This window comes from Harpia harpyja, chromosome 3 (assembly GCF_026419915.1).
Source record: "Harpia harpyja isolate bHarHar1 chromosome 3, bHarHar1 primary haplotype, whole genome shotgun sequence".
Lineage (NCBI taxonomy): Eukaryota > Metazoa > Chordata > Aves > Accipitriformes > Accipitridae > Harpia > Harpia harpyja.
Window position 1 is genome coordinate 77177719 of NC_068942.1, and position 19210 is coordinate 77196928.

Genomic DNA, 19210 nt, shown 5'->3' on the forward strand with positions numbered 1-19210 from the left:
CAGGTAGCTGTAGAGAGCTATAAGGTCTCCCCTCAGCCTCCTCCTCTCTAGACTAAACAGCCCCAGCTCCCTCAGCCGCTCCTCATAAGACTTATGCTCCAGGCCCCGCACCGACTTGGTTGCCCTTCTCTGAACGTGCTCCAGCAACCCCTCTCGTCCTATCACCTCCTGCCTGAGAAAAGCGACCGACACCCACAACCTCCTTTCTGGTAGTTGTAGAGAGCGATGAGGTCTCCCCGCCTCAGCCTCCTGTTCTCCAGACTAAACAAGCCCAGCTCCCTCAGCCGCTCCTCATAAGACTTGTTCTCTAGACCCTTCACCAGCTTCGCTGCTCTTCTTTGGATGCGCTCCAGCACCTCAATGTCTTTCCTGTAGCGAGGGGCCCAAAACTGAACGCGCTAGTCGAGGTGAGGTCTCACCAGTGCCGAGTCCAGGGCGGACGATCGCTTCCCTAGTCCTGCTGGCCACACTATTTCTGATACAAGCCGGGATGCTCCTGGCCTTCTTGGCCACCTGGGCACACTGCCGGCCGTCGACCAACACCCCCAGGTCCTTTTCCGCCTGGCAGCTTTCCAGCCACTCTTCCCCAAGCCTATAGCATTGCGTGGGGCTGTTAAAACCCAAGCGCAGGACCCGGCACTTAGCCTTGTTTTGTTGAATCCCATACAGTTGGCCTCAGCCCATCGATCCAGCCTGTCCAGATCCCTCTGGCGAGCCTTTCTACCCTCAAGCAGATCAACGCTCCCGCCCAACTTAGTGTCATCTGCAAACTGACTGAGCGTGCGCTCGATCCCCTCGTCCAGATCAGTGGTAAAGATATTGAACAGAACTCACCCCAATACTGAGCCCTGGTGAACACCACTTGTGACCGGCCGCCAGCTAGATGTAACTCCCTTCACCACAACTCTCTCTCATATATCTGAGAGCATTGTCCAATTGCTTCTTGAATACCAACAGGCTTGGGGCCGTGACCCTTTCCGGGGAGGGGCTTGTTCCACTGCTTGACCACCCTCTCGCTGAAGAACTTTTTCCCGCTCTCCAATCGGAACTTCCCTTGACGCAGCTTTAAGCCATTCCTTCGTGTCCTATCACCGGACCCCAGGGAGAAGAGATCGGCACCTCCCTCTCCGCTCCCCGTCCCGAGGAAGTTGTAGGCAGCAATGTTGTAGGCCAGCCCTCGGTCTCCTCTCCTCTAAGCTGAACAAACCCAGTGTCCTCAGCTGCGCCTCATCAGGACATGTCCGCTAGTCCTTTCACCGTCTTCGTTGCCCTCCTTTGGACACGTTCTAATATCTTTACATCCTGCGTCCATCGTGGAGCCCAAAGCTGCACACGGTACGCGCGGTGAGGCCGCGCCCCTCCTGAGCGTAGTGGGTCAATCCCTTCTTTCCACCGGCCAGCTCTACTGTGCCTAAGGCACCCCAGGAGATGGCTGGCCCGTTGGGCTGCCGGGACACGTCGTTGACTCCTACTGAGCTTACCACCAACCAAGACCCCCCCCAGATCCCTTTCCAGAGCCCATACGTTCCCGTCGGCCGCCTAAGTTCCCAAAGGAGACTCCTGGTCAGCCAAGCCACCCTTCTGGCCCTCGTGCTTGACTTGCGACACATTGCAATTGCCCGCTCCTGTGCCCTTAAGAAACGGCTCTTTTTTTAAAAAGTGACCGGCATTTACGGGCAACGATACCCTCGAAAGCAGATTCCCAGGGGACCCTGCTATCTAGCTCCTTGAGCAGCCTAAAGTCTGCTCTCCCAGAATCCAGGGGAGTAGCTCTGCGGACAGTGTTTCCCATATCACCAAAGATTTTAAACTCAACCATTTTCTGATCACTATGGCCAAGACAGCCACCAATCGTCACTTCACCCACAAGACCCTCTCTATGTACGAACAACAGGTCTAGGAGGGCACCCTTCCTAGTCGGCTCCCGTAGTACCCGTATCAAAGAGTCGTCTTCAACGTGGGCTTCAGGAATTCCCTGCGCCTGTTCACGTCTGCTCTGTGACAGCCCCAGTTCGCAGCTGGGAAGCCGCAGCCGCCCATAAGGACGACAGAGGGCGACTGATCCAGAGATTTCCCGTGATTCCTTATAGATTCATACGTTGGCGTCCTCGTCCTGGCTGGGTGATCCATAGTAGACTCCTGCAAGGACATCCACTTTATTAGCTTTTCCCCTAATCTTTACGCAGAGGCTCTCGACCATGTCGTCCCCAGCTGCAAGCGCTCTACAGTCCAACCCCTCCTTTACATACAGCACTGCCCCTCCGCCTTGCCTGCCCTGCCTCTCTCTCCTGAAGAGCCTGGAAGGGTCCGTCACTGCACTCCCGTCACAGGACTCTTCCCAGCAAGTGTCCCTTAGGCCAGTGACGTCGTTGCTCTGGGACCGAGCCAAGGCCTCCAGCTCCTCCTGCCTCTTCCTCGCACCGCGTGCTTGAGCCTACAGACGTTTCAAATGCGCTCCTGTGTACTCGGTACATGGTGGAGCAGAGCGGAAGCTCTGCGCACCGTTCCTCCAACATTGTCGCGCCGTCCCTAGCTTATCACTAGTAGGACTGATTTTACCCCTTCCCCCCTTCAAACCTAGTTTAAAGCTCTTTCAGTCAGCCCCGCTCGCTCGTGAGCAAAAATACTTTTCCCCCACTACGAACGGGGGATCTCGTCAGGCCCCAGCAGGCCTGGTGTCGCGTAGACCGTCCCATGGTTGAAAAACCCCAATTCTGCCAGTGACGCTAGCCTCGGAGCCAGGTGCTGATACGCTGCGTCCGCCTGTGTGTTTCGATGTCATTCCCTACAGCTGGGAGGACAGAGGAGAATACTACCTGTGCTCCTGATCCCTCTACCGATCTGCCCGAGGCCCTGAAGTCTCTTTTGATCGCCCTTGGACTTCTCATCACGACTTCCTTGGTACCCCACGAAAAAAGCAAGAGCGGCTAATAATGAGGGCCGTACAAGGCTCGGAATTTCCTGGTAACGCCTTCAACCCGAGCCCCAGGGAGGCAGAAGGCTTCCCAAAAAGGCGCGTCTGGTTGGCAGACCGGGGCAGGAGTGTGAACGAATTCTTTACAGTTTGCTTTGCCTGGGCGTGTAGCTCGTGCTTTACCTACTAAACTGTCCTCTCTCAACCCACAAGCTTTCCCACTTTGACCCTTCAGATTCTCTCCACCATGCCGCTGCGGGCAGGGGATTGAGTAGCTGCGTGATGATGCCAAGGCCTGCTGGCATTAACCCACAGCACCTGGGCAGCCAAAGCCCAGTGAATCATTGAGACCAGAGCCCACTGCACCAGCTCTTCTGCAAGATGCTCCCCGACGCCGTGGCAGCTGAGCTGTCAGCACCCTATGCCCGCATTCCCCGACCCAGAGATGCACGGACACTCTCGGACACAGCCTTTGTCCAAACAAGACATTTATTGACATCTTTGCGCACGGTAGATCTCCCGGAGGGAATGGACTCGCTCAGAGAGGGAGGGCGGTCGCTGTCCGCGTGGTAAGAGGCATCTCTGTCGCAAGGCTCCTTGCAATGGCCCCTTTGGCTGCATCGGGTCCCACTCCGCAGCGTGTGCTTTTGCTGTGGCAGAAACCTGCGGCAGCGATTGCCACTGCCAATTGAGGAGCGTGTTCTCCGTGTCCAGCGCGCTCAGTTCTGCAGCACCAGCTCCCCGAGGAGTGACTTCAGGCCTGGCCCTGTGCCTGAAGAGGCTGGGACCCTGATTTTTTCCTCAGCTCCTCCTCGGGGTGGTGCAGGAAGCACAGCACGTCCTCCACCAGCCGCTCCCTCGTGCAGGTGCACTCCAGCTCCACGCGGAGGCCGGAGTTCCTCGCTGGCATCTCCCCCGTGGTGCCCAGCTGCGGGTGGAAGGCGTGCCCACGGGGGGGCTTCAGGGGCACGAGTAGGCGGCAGACAGCGTCATCTTAACAAGGACTTCAACCTTCCAAGAATCTGCTCGCACCGACGTCTGGCTTCAATCGCGGCATGAAATTTTTCCTCGCATCTTTGGGAGATACGGTAAAATTCCGCCATCTCGTCCATCATTGTGAACGCTTGTTGCAGTTCCCAGATGCGCTTGGTCAAAATCCTGCCCACATCCGCTGCAGTACGGGGGTTTACGTTTTCCTCCTCCTCATCCACCTTCTTTCCGCAGCTGGCCTCCTTGCTGCTGCTGGCTGGCTGACGGCTCCTTTTCCTGAGCCACCAGCAGAGCCCGAAGAGCAGGAGCAGGACTCCAGCAACGGCCCAGAACTGCCACTGCTGCAAGGCAGCAAAGAGCAGGGCTCGCCAGGCAAAGCCGCTCTGCTCCTGGGCCCTCATCTCCAGCTGCTGCGTCCTCAGCTCCAGCTGCTGCCTCCCCTGCTCCAGCTCCTGCAGCAGCCGAGTCATCTCTCGGCTCAGATAGGTCTCACGCTGCTGCATGCGCTCGCGTGTGGCCTCATCCGGCGCGTCACTGACCACCTGAGCATTGCAGAGGATGCTTCGCACAACCAGGGTGAAGAACTGCATGGCAGCCATGGCCTGCAGGAGGAGGGAGAGAAGGGGTTCAGGGGGGCTGGGAGGGAGGGAGCTGGCGACGGGGGGAGCAGGGGCGGGAGCCGCAGGGAGCTGGGGGCAGGTAGGAGAGGGGGCGAGGCAGCTGGGAGGCAGCAAGGCCTGCGCCCAGCCCTGGTGGCGGCGGCATCGTGCCCTGCCCAAGGTGTTGCCGCGAGCAGCTGGGCCCTCGATGCAGGCTGAGAACCCACCCCCCCCCGGGGGCCCTCGTCCAGCCCAGCCTCCCCCCGCCTGCGCACTCACCGCTCGCCCAGGCTGTACTGGGGCAGCGCTGCCAGCTGGTGCCTTTTATACCCCCCCCCCCCCCATTGTGACTCGTCCCCTCTGATGTCACAGGTGCCAGAGCGCATCACGGGCACGCCCGCCGGCCAGCCCCGGCCTTCGGCCTCACCCCGGCTCAGCGACTCACAGCTGCCCTGGTGTACTGGTGAAGGCTGGGCTAGAGTTCGTTTTCTTCACGGGAGCTTGCGTGCTGCTTTATGTTGGATTTCTTGCCATCTGCCTGCCAACGGCAATCTCACAATCACGGAACGTCCTGAGTTGGAAGGGACCCCCGAGGATCATCGAGTCGAACCCTGACTCCACACCGGGCAACCTTAAAGAGAAATCCTAGAATCCTAGAATCCCTTAGGCTGGAAAAGACCCTTAAGACCATCGAGTCCAACTGCAAACCTCACCCTGCCAACTCCTCCAGTAAACCATGTCCCCGAGCACCACGGCTACATGTTTTTTAAATACCTGCAGGCATGCTGCCTCAACCACTTCCCTGGGCAGCCTGTTCCAATGCTTGATAACCCTTGCAATAAAGAAATTTTGCCTAATATTCAATCTAAACCTCCCCTGGTGCAACTTGAGGCCGCGTCATAGAATCATAGAATCATAGAATCATTTAGGTTGGAAAAGACCTTCAAGATCATCGAGTCCAACCATCAACCATGCCCACTCAACCATGTCCTGAAGTACCCCGTCTACTCGCTTTTTGAATACCTCCAGGGATGGTGACCCAAGCCCTTCCCTGGGCAGCCTATGCCAATGTCTGACAACCCTCTCAGTAAAGAAATTTTTCCTAATATCTAACCTAAATCTCCCTTGCCGCAACTTGAGGCCATTTCCTCTCGTCCTATCTCCAGCCACCTGACCGAAGAGACCAGCACCCACCTCACTACAACCCCCCTTCAGGTAGCTGTAGAGAGCTATAAGGTCTCCCCTCAGCCTCCTCCTCTCTAGACTAAACAGCCCCAGCTCCCTCAGCCGCTCCTCATAAGACTTATGCTCCAGGCCCCGCACCGACTTGGTTGCCCTTCTCTGAACATGCTCCAGCAACTCCTCTCGTCCTATCACCTCCTGCCTGAGAAAAGCGACCGACACCCACAACCTCCTTTCTGGTAGTTGTAGAGAGCGATGAGGTCTCCCCGCCTCAGCCTCCTGTTCTCCAGACTAAACAAGCCCAGCTCCCTCAGCCGCTCCTCATAAGACTTGTTCTCTAGACCCTTCACCAGCTTCGCTGCTCTTCTTTGGATGCGCTCCAGCACCTCAATGTCTTTCCTGTAGCGAGGGGCCCAAAACTGAACGCGCTAGTCGAGGTGAGGTCTCACCAGTGCCGAGTCCAGGGCGGGACGATCGCTTCCCTAGTCCTGCTGGCCACACTATTTCTGATACAAGCCGGGATGCTCCTGGCCTTCTTGGCCACCTGGGCACACTGCCGGCCGTCGACCAACACCCCCAGGTCCTTTTCCGCCTGGCAGCTTTCCAGCCACTCTTCCCCAAGCCTATAGCATTGCGTGGGGCTGTTAAAACCCAAGCGCAGGACCCGGCACTTAGCCTTGTTGAATCCCATACAGTTGGCCTCAGCCCATCGATCCAGCCTGTCCAGATCCCTCTGGCGAGCCTTTCTACCCTCAAGCAGATCAACGCTCCCGCCCAACTTAGTGTCATCTGCAAACTGACTGAGCGTGCGCTCGATCCCCTCGTCCAGATCAGTGGTAAAGATATTGAACAGAACTCACCCCAATACTGAGCCCTGGTGAACACCACTTGTGACCGGCCGCCAGCTAGATGTAACTCCCTTCACCACAACTCTCTCTCATATATCTGAGAGCATTGTCCAATTGCTTCTTGAATACCAACAGGCTTGGGGCCGTGACCCTTTCCGGGGAGGGGCTTGTTCCACTTCTTGACCACCCTCTCGCTGAAGAACTTTTTCCCGCTCTCCAATCGGAACTTCCCTTGACGCAGCTTTAAGCCATTCCTTCGTGTCCTATCACCGGACCCCAGGGAGAAGAGATCGGCACCTCCCTCTCCGCTCCCCGTCCCGAGGAAGTTGTAGGCAGCAATGTTGTAGGCCAGCCCTCGGTCTCCTCTCCTCTAAGCTGAACAAACCCAGTGTCCTCAGCTGCGCCTCATCAGGACATGTCCGCTAGTCCTTTCACCGTCTTCGTTGCCCTCCTTTGGACACGTTCTAATATCTTTACATCCTGCGTCCATCGTGGAGCCCAAAGCTGCACACGGTACGCGCGGTGAGGCCGCGCCCCTCCTGAGCGTAGTGGGTCAATCCCTTCTTTCCACCGGCCAGCTCTACTGTGCCTAAGGCACCCCAGGAGATGGCTGGCCCGTTGGGCTGCCGGGACACGTCGTTGACTCCTACTGAGCTTACCACCAACCAAGACCCCCCCCAGATCCCTTTCCAGAGCCCATACGTTCCCGTCGGCCGCCTAAGTTCCCAAAGGAGACTCCTGGTCAGCCAAGCCACCCTTCTGGCCCTCGTGCTTGACTTGCGACACATTGCAATTGCCCGCTCCTGTGCCCTTAAGAAACGGCTCTTTTTTTAAAAAGTGACCGGCATTTACGGGCAACGATACCCTCGAAAGCAGATTCCCAGGGGACCCTGCTATCTAGCTCCTTGAGCAGCCTAAAGTCTGCTCTCCCAGAATCCAGGGGAGTAGCTCTGCGGACAGTGTTTCCCATATCACCAAAGATTTTAAACTCAACCATTTTCTGATCACTATGGCCAAGACAGCCACCAATCGTCACTTCACCCACAAGACCCTCTCTATGTACGAACAACAGGTCTAGGAGGGCACCCTTCCTAGTCGGCTCCCGTAGTACCCGTATCAAAGAGTCGTCTTCAACGTGGGCTTCAGGAATTCCCTGCGCCTGTTCACGTCTGCTCTGTGACAGCCCCAGTTCGCAGCTGGGAAGCCGCAGCCGCCCATAAGGACGACAGAGGGCGACTGATCCAGAGATTTCCCGTGATTCCTTATAGATTCATACGTTGGCGTCCTCGTCCTGGCTGGGTGATCCATAGTAGACTCCTGCAAGGACATCCACTTTATTAGCTTTTCCCCTAATCTTTACGCAGAGGCTCTCGACCATGTCGTCCCCAGCTGCAAGCGCTCTACAGTCCAACCCCTCCTTTACATACAGTACTGCCCCTCCGCCTTGCCTGCCCTGCCTCTCTCTCCTGAAGAGCCTGGAAGGGTCCGTCACTGCACTCCCGTCACAGGACTCTTCCCAGCAAGTGTCCCTTAGGCCAGTGACGTCGTTGCTCTGGGACCGAGCCAAGGCCTCCAGCTCCTCCTGCCTCTTCCTCGCACCGCGTGCTTGAGCCTACAGACGTTTCAAATGCGCTCCTGTGTACTCGGTACATGGTGGAGCAGAGCGGAAGCTCTGCGCACCGTTCCTCCAACATTGTCGCGCCGTCCCTAGCTTATCACTAGTAGGACTGATTTTACCCCTTCCCCCCTTCAAACCTAGTTTAAAGCTCTTTCAGTCAGCCCCGCTCGCTCGTGAGCAAAAATACTTTTCCCCCACTACGAACGGGGGATCTCGTCAGGCCCCAGCAGGCCTGGTGTCGCGTAGACCGTCCCATGGTTGAAAAACCCCCAATTCTGCCAGTGACGCTAGCCTCGGAGCCAGGTGCTGATACGCTGCGTCCGCCTGTGTGTTTCGATGTCATTCCCTACAGCTGGGAGGACAGAGGAGAATACTACCTGTGCTCCTGATCCCTCTACCGATCTGCCCGAGGCCCTGAAGTCTCTTTTGATCGCCCTTGGACTTCTCATCACGACTTCCTTGGTACCCACACGAAAAAGCAAGAGCGGCTAATAATGAGGGCCGTACAAGGCTCGGAATTTTCCTGGTAACGCCTTCAACCCGAGCCCCAGGGAGGCAGAAGGCTTCCCAAAAAGGCGCGTCTGGTTGGCAGACCGGGGCAGGAGTGAACGAATTCTTTACGTTGCTTTGCCTGGGCGTGTAGCTCGTGCTTTACCTACTGAACTGTCCTCTCTCAACCCACAAGCTTTCCCACTTTGACCCTTCAGATTCTCTCCACCATGCCGCTGCGGGCAGGGGATTGAGTAGCTGCGTGATGATGCCAAGCTGCCTGCTGGCATTAACCCACAGCACCTGGGCAGCCAAAGCCCAGTGAATCATTGAGACCAGAGCCCACTGCACCAGCTCTTCTGCAAGATGCTCCCCGACGCCGTGGCAGCTGAGCTGTCAGCACCCTATGCCCGCATTCCCCGACCCAGAGATGCACGGACACTCTCGGACACAGCCTTTGTCCAAACAAGACATTTATTGACATCTTTGCGCACGGTAGATCTCCCGGAGGGAATGGACTCGCTCAGAGAGGGAGGGCGGTCGCTGTCCGCGTGGTAAGAGGCATCTCTGTCGCAAGGCTCCTTGCAATGGCCCCTTTGGCTGCATCGGGTCCCACTCTGCAGCGTGTGCTTTTGCTGTGGCAGAAACCTGCGGCAGCGATTGCCACTGCCAATTGAGGAGCGTGTTCTCCGTGTCCAGCGCGCTCAGTTCTGCAGCACCAGCTCCCCGAGGAGTGACTTCAGGCCTGGCCCTGTGCCTGAAGAGGCTGGGACCCTGATTTTTTCCTCAGCTCCTCCTCGGGGTGGTGCAGGAAGCACAGCACGTCCTCCACCAGCCGCTCCCTCGTGCAGGTGCACTCCAGCTCCACGCGGAGGCCGGAGTTCCTCGCTGGCATCTCCCCCGTGGTGCCCAGCTGCGGGTGGAAGGCGTGCCCACGGGGGGGCTTCAGGGGCACGAGTAGGCGGCAGACAGCGTCATCTTAACAAGGACTTCAACCTTCCAAGAATCTGCTCGCACCGACGTCTGGCTTCAATCGCGGCATGAAATTTTTCCTCGCATCTTTGGGAGATACGGTAAAATTCCGCCATCTCGTCCATCATTGTGAACGCTTGTTGCAGTTCCCAGATGCGCTTGGTCAAAATCCTGCCCACATCCGCTGCAGTACGGGGGTTTACGTTTTCCTCCTCCTCATCCACCTTCTTTCCGCAGCTGGCCTCCTTGCTGCTGCTGGCTGGCTGACGGCTCCTTTTCCTGAGCCACCAGCAGAGCCCGAAGAGCAGGAGCAGGACTCCAGCAACGGCCCAGAACTGCCACTGCTGCAAGGCAGCAAAGAGCAGGGCTCGCCAGGCAAAGCCGCTCTGCTCCTGGGCCCTCATCTCCAGCTGCTGCGTCCTCAGCTCCAGCTGCTGCCTCCCCTGCTCCAGCTCCTGCAGCAGCCGAGTCATCTCTCGGCTCAGATAGGTCTCACGCTGCTGCATGCGCTCGCGTGTGGCCTCATCCGGCGCGTCACTGACCACCTGAGCATTGCAGAGGATGCTTCGCACAACCAGGGTGAAGAACTGCATGGCAGCCATGGCCTGCAGGAGGAGGGAGAGAAGGGGTTCAGGGGGGCTGGGAGGGAGGGAGCTGGCGACGGGGGGAGCAGGGGCGGGAGCCGCAGGGAGCTGGGGGCAGGTAGGAGAGGGGGCGAGGCAGCTGGGAGGCAGCAAGGCCTGCGCCCAGCCCTGGTGGCGGCGGCATCGTGCCCTGCCCAAGGTGTTGCCGCGAGCAGCTGGGCCCTCGATGCAGGCTGAGAACCCACCCCCCCGGGGGCCCTCGTCCAGCCCAGCCTCCCCCTGCCTGCGCACTCACCGCTCGCCCAGGCTGTACTGGGGCAGCGCTGCCAGCTGGTGCCTTTTATACCCCCCCCCCCCCCATTGTGACTCGTCCCCTCTGATGTCACAGGTGCCAGAGCGCATCACGGGCACGCCCGCCGGCCAGCCCCGGCCTTCGGCCTCACCCCGGCTCAGCGACTCACAGCTGCCCTGGTGTACTGGTGAAGGCTGGGCTAGAGTTCGTTTTCTTCACGGGAGCTTGCGTGCTGCTTTATGTTGGATTTCTTGCCATCTGCCTGCCAACGGCAATCTCACAATCACGGAACGTCCTGAGTTGGAAGGGACCCCCGAGGGTCATCGAGTCCAACCCCTGACTCTGCATCGGGCAAACTTAAAGATAAATCCTAGAATCCTAGAATCCCTTAGGCTGGAAAAGACCCTTAAGACCATCGAGTCCAACTGCAAACCTCACCCTGCCAACTCCTCCAGTAAACCATGTCCCCGAGCACCACGGCTACATGTTTTTTAAATACCTGCAGGCATGCTGCCTCAACCACTTCTCTGGGCAGCCTGTTCCAATGCTTGATAACCCTTGCAATAAAGATAGTTTTCTTAATATTCAATCAGTTGTGCAGACTAAACAACCCTAGCTCCCTCAGCTGCTCCTCAAAGGACTTGTTCTCTAGACCCTTCACCAGCTTTGCTGCTCTTCTTTGGATGCGCTCCAGCACCTCAGTGTCATTCCTGTACTGAGTGGCCGAAATCTGAGCAGACTAATTGAGGCGAAGTCTCACCAGTGCTGTGTCCAGCAGGGGATGATGACTTCCATAGTCCTGCTGCCTATGTCGCCGAGGCTCACACAATCAAATTAAACATGTTAAAATCAACAAGTGTATTCTTCAATCAAAAACGTTTAGAACTCCAACAACAGTAGTAAACCACAGGTTCAATGATGTAAGGGGAAATGTATACTACAGGACCTTGTTAAGAATTCTTAAGCTGTAGAAATATTAACCCAAAACGCGCATATAACTCACTCTAATGAATGAAGGCTCTCAACCTTGAGGTGGTACTTCCAGTGCTGTGTCGACCAAAGGGGATAGTCCCCAACTGCAGACCCGCTGCTCCAAGGAGGACCAACTTAATTTGCCCTCTGGCAGGGCACCATTTATACCATCGTCGAATCTGGCTTGTGGTTATATATGGTCATATTAGTCCTCATTGGTCGAGGGTCAACACTTTGTTATTCCTACATGTGTACCTGGTGGTTGTAACTCGACCGTGCAGGTGGGGCGGCTTGACCCCCTGACTGTGGCTTCTGGGGTTTTTTTCTCTTTTTCATGGCCGAGAAGTTTCAGTCTCTATCAGGGCGAGTGTACCTGCCACACAATCCACCCCGTGACCACAGCCACAATTCAGCTGGTTTCCTTGGAGTGGTGGTACAGTGACCCCTTGCCTCCAAAGTTAAAAGGGATCACAGTTTTGGTGAGTTTTGACGCTCATTGTGGATCGTCATTTCCTTCTTATTCTGAAGTTATAATGGGGTATCTAATACAGTAAAAGGTTTTAAGGGAGTATACTTAACCATTAATACAGATTTCACTACCACGCGTTTAATAAAGTTTATTGTAATACAGATTATAATAATCATAACTACAATCATTGTTAAAGATTGGAAGAGGCTGGTTATCCATCTCGACAAAGAAAATCCAAACATACCAAAAACCTTTCCCAGCCAATTAGTCCCTAGTGCAGCAACATTTGCATCTGAGTCTTTTGCCACTTTCTTCATTTTGTTGATTTGGTCCTGAAGCAGCACTGATACATTTGGAATGTGGACACAGCAGTCATCCACTGACATGTTCAAAACTCTTCATACACCTTTCTCCTTTAGTAGCATCAAATCCAGTATGGCTCGGGTTTGGATGGTCATTTTACTCGTATGTTGTAACTGATCGTTCAAGAGCCCCAAACTGTCAGACACAGCATTGGCTAAGGCTGATAGTTGTAGACCCAGTTCTAGAATGCTCTGTCGGTTTCACACCAGAGCAATTCCTAGCCCAAATATTGACTCCATCCACCATCCGACTTGTGTTGAGGCTTCCTGCCATCCCTTCTGAAAATCCCTTGGCCTATGTTCCCACCACTTGTATGGCATAGGTCCTTCCCAATTAACAGGACAGAGAGAAAGCACATCTAATGTGCAGGCTAGTCCTGGGATGGTTGGATATAGTCGGGAATATAGGTGGCCGTCAGAACATGCCCACACTAAGTTAGGGTGTGCTGAGACGCTGGATGTTTGACATGAACCTGGTATGGTAGTAAGGGGACGACAGTAGTCTCTCTCGCTCCAGTTCAGGACCAAAGGTTGTGAGTAGCTAGTATTGCTACACAGACAGCCTTGTATTAGAGCTTCTTGGATGGGAGGTTATAGCCACAGTAATGGCATTTTATCCTTGCACCCAAATTCCACCTGACAGTTCCCGAGCAGACATTTCCCCGCCAGTATTATTTTTTCTTTTTCTCCATATCAGCTAGGTCCACAGGTGTGTCTAGCCCACACGCACTTGAGGGGGCAGTCAAAAGAGTTTCCGTTACATGTACTGGGACATTCACTGTTATCCTGTTCAGGGTGTTTGATACACCATGAGGCATTTAATGGCTTTGTGTTTTGAGGAGAATGTTCATTAGTGTTCCATCGAGCACTATATTTGGTAGTCCCCCATGGAATTTCGGGGCATGGTGTAGTACCATTCCAGCTCCACCCTGTGGCCTCATGGGTAGGCTGGAGAATATAATTACATCTGGTGTTCTATACCGAACTAGCATTTACCGCACCTGGTGACCAACTGTAGGCAAGAGAAGTATAGCCTCCTCCCCTGCCCTCTTTGAACCTCCAGCTATAACTGTTAAATTGCTCCCATGTGAGCTCAAGGGCTAGCGATATATTGATGTCCTGCACAAAAATCAGTAGAGTGTCTTCAGCTGACTTGGGGGTAGGTAGGCAAACCGTTACAGAAGTTAGGTTCCTCATTTGGGCGAATCCCACTATCACTTTTGCTACTACGTTGTCATCCAGATCTTCACCATGCACGCTGGCCACCATCATCACTGCCAGTAGGAGCACCAGGATGGCTTATTTCTCCGTTGTCCTGTAAGAAAACACAAAGCTAGGCCTCAGTCCTTTGAGACCAGGTCTCGGGGTTAGAAGTCGGGGATTATCCACCAGGCACTGATACGGGGAGTCTTTCCACTCCTGTCTAGGGCTTCCCAGGCATATAAGCCTCTGGGTTTAGGCAGGGTCATAGGAACAGTGCCAATGGAGGGCAGTTTCACCATGACAGGTTGGCCCACATACATCCTTAGTGGGAACTGGTGTCCGTGATCGTCCGGTACAGAGTCATCACACGTTAATGGTCCCGTAGGACAAAATGCTTGAATTTTTGGACTTCAATAATTTCCCCATCGGTTATTAACAGTAAAAACTCCTTGTGGTAATCGTATGTCTCAGTTATGGTGTGAGACGTCAGCATGTCTTTTGATCAAACCACTGGTTCGTTCAACTGTACTGTTAGCTTGGGCATAATATGGTGTGTGAAACACCTATTTGATGCCTTCCCCTCGTGCCCCGTCTTGTGCCGCTGTGGCCATGAAATGTGACCCATTGTCACTTTGTATACATTCAGGAATAGGTAAAATAATAAATCATTCTCACAGAGCTTGGACTCTCTGATCTCCGGTGGCTGTGCTAATGGCTGTGGCCATAGACAATCCCGGTACCACCTCTACTCCTACCAAAATATATTTCCTCCCATGGGGTGGTTTCAAACGGCCAACCTAATCAATCTGCCACGTGCTCCAAAGAGCCTTGCCTTGTCTGATATGCTGGGCCGGGGCTTGATTTGGGTGATCAGCCTTGAGCCTTATTCGGCATTGTGCGCAAGCCGTGAGGATCGCTTCACAGGTTTTCATAGGCAACGGCCAACCCCGGGATCGCCATTCATAACAGAGATCTGCTTTCCCTGGGTGGCTTCGCTTGATATGCAACCATTCAGCTAATCCGTCCCAATCTTCCTTCTCACTGGTGACCGTCCTGATTTGGGCCAGGTGGTCCACCTGGTGGTTCCATTTTGCAGGGGGGGTTCCATCCCGTGCGTGGCCCTTTACCCATCCCACCTTTAAAGGCCGGGACCTCCCTGTTGCCAGGAGACATTGCCAGTCCTCTGTCCTCCATACCTTTGTACGACCTATTTCCCATTTACTAGATTCCCACTGACATATCCATTCTGTAACGCCCTTAATGGTTGCATAGGAGTCGGTATAAACGACAGTAGCACCATTCTCTGTGGCCAGTAATAGAGCCCGTAATTCTCCTACTTGTGCACTACCTTCACCCTCTTCTTCGACTGTCTTCCCAGTACAATTTCTAATGCTACTGCTTTATATTGCCATCTTGATCCCACTGGATGGGCAGATGCATCAGTGAACCATACTCCGTGCGTATCGGAGCCTGCCACAAATTCAGGTGCCTCTTCAATCGGAGAAGGTTTGTAGGGTCGACCCAACAAGGTCAGATTGGGGTTTACAGGCTGTTGTAGTCCGGAGGCCTTAAGCGGACCCTCTTTTAGTGGACGCAACTGGCTAATCCCTTCTAAGTATGCATACCATTTCCTAACTGTGGCCTTTTGGGCTTCTCCCGTGGGAGGAGGAGATCCATGGAGGACTGAGTTTAGGAGAGGAAGAGGGCCCTGTACTGTAACATCCTGTAACGTGTGCAGCTTTTCAGCCTCCTTAACCACTCTAATGAGGGAAAGGACCCCTTTTTCCCAGTCCAAGTACCGTTGCTCGGTCTCCTTAAATGAAGCGGAAGAGAACAATAAAGGTCTAGCTGGTGTTCATGGTCCCTTTTGAAACATGCCACAGTACGAAGCATGTGCAGCAAATCCCCAGTCCACCCCTAAAGGATCTCGCGGGTGCAACGGGCCTAGCCTCTGGTAAGCCTTGAGCTCATCTTTCAGGATATTGAGAGCTTCTGTATGTTGCGGAGTCCAATCCCATTTCCTTTTCTTTCAAAGCAAGTCATACAGAGGGCGGGCAATCACTGAGAACCCGGGTATATGTTTTCTCCAGTAGCCCAAGGTACCTAGCAGCTGCTGGAATTCCATCTTATTGCCTGGAGTCTGTCCCTTCTCAATAGCTGACAGAGTGTCATCAGGTACCGTGACTGCTCCAGCTATCAACCAAGCTCCTAGGAATTTAATTTCTTGTCCGGGACCTTGACATTTAGAAAGCGGAATGTCTAGCCCATTCTTGGTCAACAGATTCCAGATGGCTTCGGCCACTTGCCCTACCTGTTCCTTGTTCTCTCCACCAACTACGATATCATCTCTATATTGATATGTATGGATGCCTTATGGCACTTCCACAGCATTGAGAAGCTTGGCTAAGGCACCGTGGGCAACAGTAGGAGAGTGCCTGTATCCTCGGGGAAGTTGATTAAAGGTGTATTGTGTCCCCTCCCAAGTAAATGCGAACTGGGGTTTGTTCTCTTCCCTTAGGGGAATCATCAAAAACATATCCTTGACATCTAAAGCAGCCGTCCATGGGTGGGCAGCTGCCTGTATTGCCGTTACTATTTAGGTTACGCTTGGGATGGCAGCAGTTAATGGTGGGGTATTAACTGTTTAATGTCCTATCATCAGTTGTTAATTGCCACCTCCCACCCGGTTTACGGACTGGCCAAGCTGGAGAATTATAAGGGGAGTGTGTGCGACTTATGATCTGTCTTTTCTCGAGGTCGTTAATTACTTCTGAAATCCCCCCTGTGGTAGCGGGTATCGAGAGACACGGGTTACTTTAGATGGCGGTAGCGCAGGAGCAACCTACAAAGTTTTCACATGGGTAGCCTCTGCCCCTCTGCCTCCACAGCTCCACACCCTGCCATTGCGTAGCTACCATCGTTTGCCTGCCAGCACGTCGAATCCTAGTACATTTCCCTTGTCAGAGCTCACAGCCACTTCCACAGCCGTCACTCTCTTTTCCCCAGGCAGCCCGAGTTCAGTTTGAGCTATGGGACATTGTTCTGCCGCTCCTGCCTGGCACTCCTATTATGTTTACGGTCTTTCTTGAGGGTTTGATTCCTAGCTCATCAGCTAGTTGTTCATGTAAAACACTCATTCGGGCCCCTGTATCCATCGGGAGTTCCGAACTTACCCGTCTTGGACCCACAGGAACCAAGAGTGTATGAGGCTCCTCATCAGCAGACCACTGGGAAGAACTCACCGCGCGGACGGGGCGGCCTGAACCCCACGCCGCAGCTCCTAGCTTCTTCACTCTTCCCGTTGCCCTCGCAGTGCCGCGCGAGGGCGGGGCGCGGGTGCCGGCGTCTCCCTTCGGTCTCCAGTTTTCCCCTCTGGCGATTCCACCGGCTGCCGGCCTTTCTCCGCCGCTCATCCCCTCCGGGATCGGCCCGCCGCCCCGCCCCGCCCCGGGGACGGGGGTCAGGCCCGCGCCAGGGGCGGGGCGGCGTTCGGGGCGGGGCTTGCGACTGCCTTGCCGGACCTGCCCGCCGCCCGCCGCGCCGCCCTCCGGCTCCGCCCACCGGCCCTCGCGCCCGTGAGCCGCGGCGCTGTGGGACACTTCCGCCCAGCTCGACGCCTGCGCGGGCCGGGCCGTGAGTGGCGGTTTTGGCGGGTTGCGCTCAGCCCTTTCTCTGAGGGACGTCCTCGGAGGCTTTTTAAGGCGTCCCTAGCCCTCTGAGAAGAGGTCTAAGGTGGCGGGGGTCCACCTCTGTGGGCGTCGCCATCCCTCGCTGCCCGCCCCCTGTCGTAGAATCTTAGAATCGTTTCGGTTGGAAAAGACCTTCAAGATCATCGAGTCCAACCACCAACCGTGCCCACTAAACCACGTCCTGAAGTACCCCGTCCGCTCGCTTTTTGAACACCTCCGGGGCTGGTGACTCAGCCGCTTCCCTGGGCAGCCTATCCCAAGGTCTGACGACCCTCTTGGTAAGGAAAAGTTTCCCAACACCTAACCTCAATCTCCCTTGCCGCAACTTGAGGCCGTTTCCTCTCGCCCTATCTCCAGCCACCTGACAGAAGAGACCGGCACCCACAAACATACACCGCCTGAACACGGGAGGCCTTTTGCACCCCCTCCGTCAACCCCGACAACGCCTTTACCCGAACAGTAAGGGATTCTCCTCTCTCCTTGGGGTCCGCACCCCCAGCCCGATAGGCTACTCGGGACGTTCTCGGTTGATCGTCCCCAGGTCCGTCAGTCAGAAACACTCCCGATCCCCAGAAACCCCTAGCTGCATCATCACTGAAGAGCATCTAATGTGCCCCCATTAAAGAAACTCCCCACACTCTTCATGAGGGTGGGTGTAACCGCAGCAGCCAAGATGTCAATAAACCACTGCTTTGAACAAAAGCTGCGTCCATGAGCGTCCATGACATGAGCATGTTGGGTTACTATTTCTAAAGCTTAAGCATTCTAATTGTTAAAGGATTTTCAGTCACGGGTTTCTCTAGGTTTGCTTTATTAACAACCCCGAGTTGGGCCACCACCGCAGTGAATGGCGCACTTCCAAAAGTTTCCAAACCTTACATACCCTTTTGCCACCCACTGTCCCACTCCAAAGTCTCTGTAATTTTCCAGCCGAAGTCTCTGTAATTTTCCAGCCGATTTCCTGTTCTCATATCGTTATCCTTCATCGTCTTATCTCATCCGTTCTCCATTCTCATGTCTCGGTTCTCCTGAGATTGGTGGTCATAGGCAGAAGGTCTCCGCTCACCATCGTCACTTATCTTCTTACACTTCAAAGGTACCTATGAATTTCCAGAGAAACTACTCAGGTTATTTCATTAATTTACCTTGTTCTAAAGTTAATCACTTACTCCCGTGTCTTAGGTCTAAGATGTATGATCCTTCCTCTGTTGATTCAGCTTGACTGGATTTTAAGCCAGCCATGAAGAGGGAGTCTCATAGAACAATTACGCAGCTCATAGATATTGTTTTATAAGCGCCCGCATTCTATCAGTCATATCTAAACCAATTTCTAATCATTAGTTGCATGTCCAATATGAATAGTCTTAAAACAATGAGGCTTAAGGCCTAGTTCCTTTTACACTAATGTTGGTTGTGTAGTATTAATTTCCCCTAACATCATTGAACCGCTGGTTTACTAATGTTCTTGGAGTGCTAGACAATTTTGATTGAAGAACAAACATGTTGATTTTAAAACGTTTAATGAGATTGTCTGAGCCTCGGTGACAGAAGACGTGAAGGAATGGCTTAAAGCTGCGTCAAGGGCAGTTCCGATTGGATATTAGGAAAAAGTTCTTCAGCGAGAGGGTGGTCAAGCAGCGGAACAAGCCCCTCCCCGGAAAGGGTCACAGCCCCAAGCCTCTTGGTATTCAAGAAGCATTTGCACATAGGCTCATTCTATGATACATATTTGAGGTTGCCTCGTGCGGAGTCAGGGGTTGGACTCGATGACCCTCGGGGGTCCCTTCCAACTCGGGACGTTCCGTGATTGCGAGATTGCCGTTGGCAGGCAGATGGCAAGAAATCCAACATAAAGCAGCACGCAAGCTCCCGTGAAGAAAACGAACTCTAGCCCAGCCTTCACCAGTACACCAGGGCAGCTGCGAGTCGCTGAGCCGGGGTGAGGCCGAAGGCCGGGGCTGGCCGGCGGGCGTGCCCGTGATGCGCTCTGGCACCTGTGACATCAGAGGGGACGAGTCACAATGGGG

At 54.5% G+C, this 19210-nt stretch overlaps 1 protein-coding gene across 1 annotated transcript; it reads right to left on the reverse strand.

Moving 5' to 3' along the window:
- Positions 1-12047: 12047 nt before the first annotated feature.
- LOC128140193 (translation initiation factor IF-2-like) lies at positions 12048-19186 on the reverse strand. The gene is made up of 3 exons (XM_052783729.1): positions 19070-19186; positions 16668-17201; positions 12048-13606 (listed from the first exon to the last, which is right to left on the reverse strand). The coding sequence occupies exons 1-3, from the start codon at positions 19184-19186 to the stop codon at positions 13538-13540; spliced, it is 720 nt and encodes a 239-aa protein (XP_052639689.1). The 3' UTR covers positions 12048-13537.
- Positions 19187-19210: the final 24 nt, after the last annotated feature.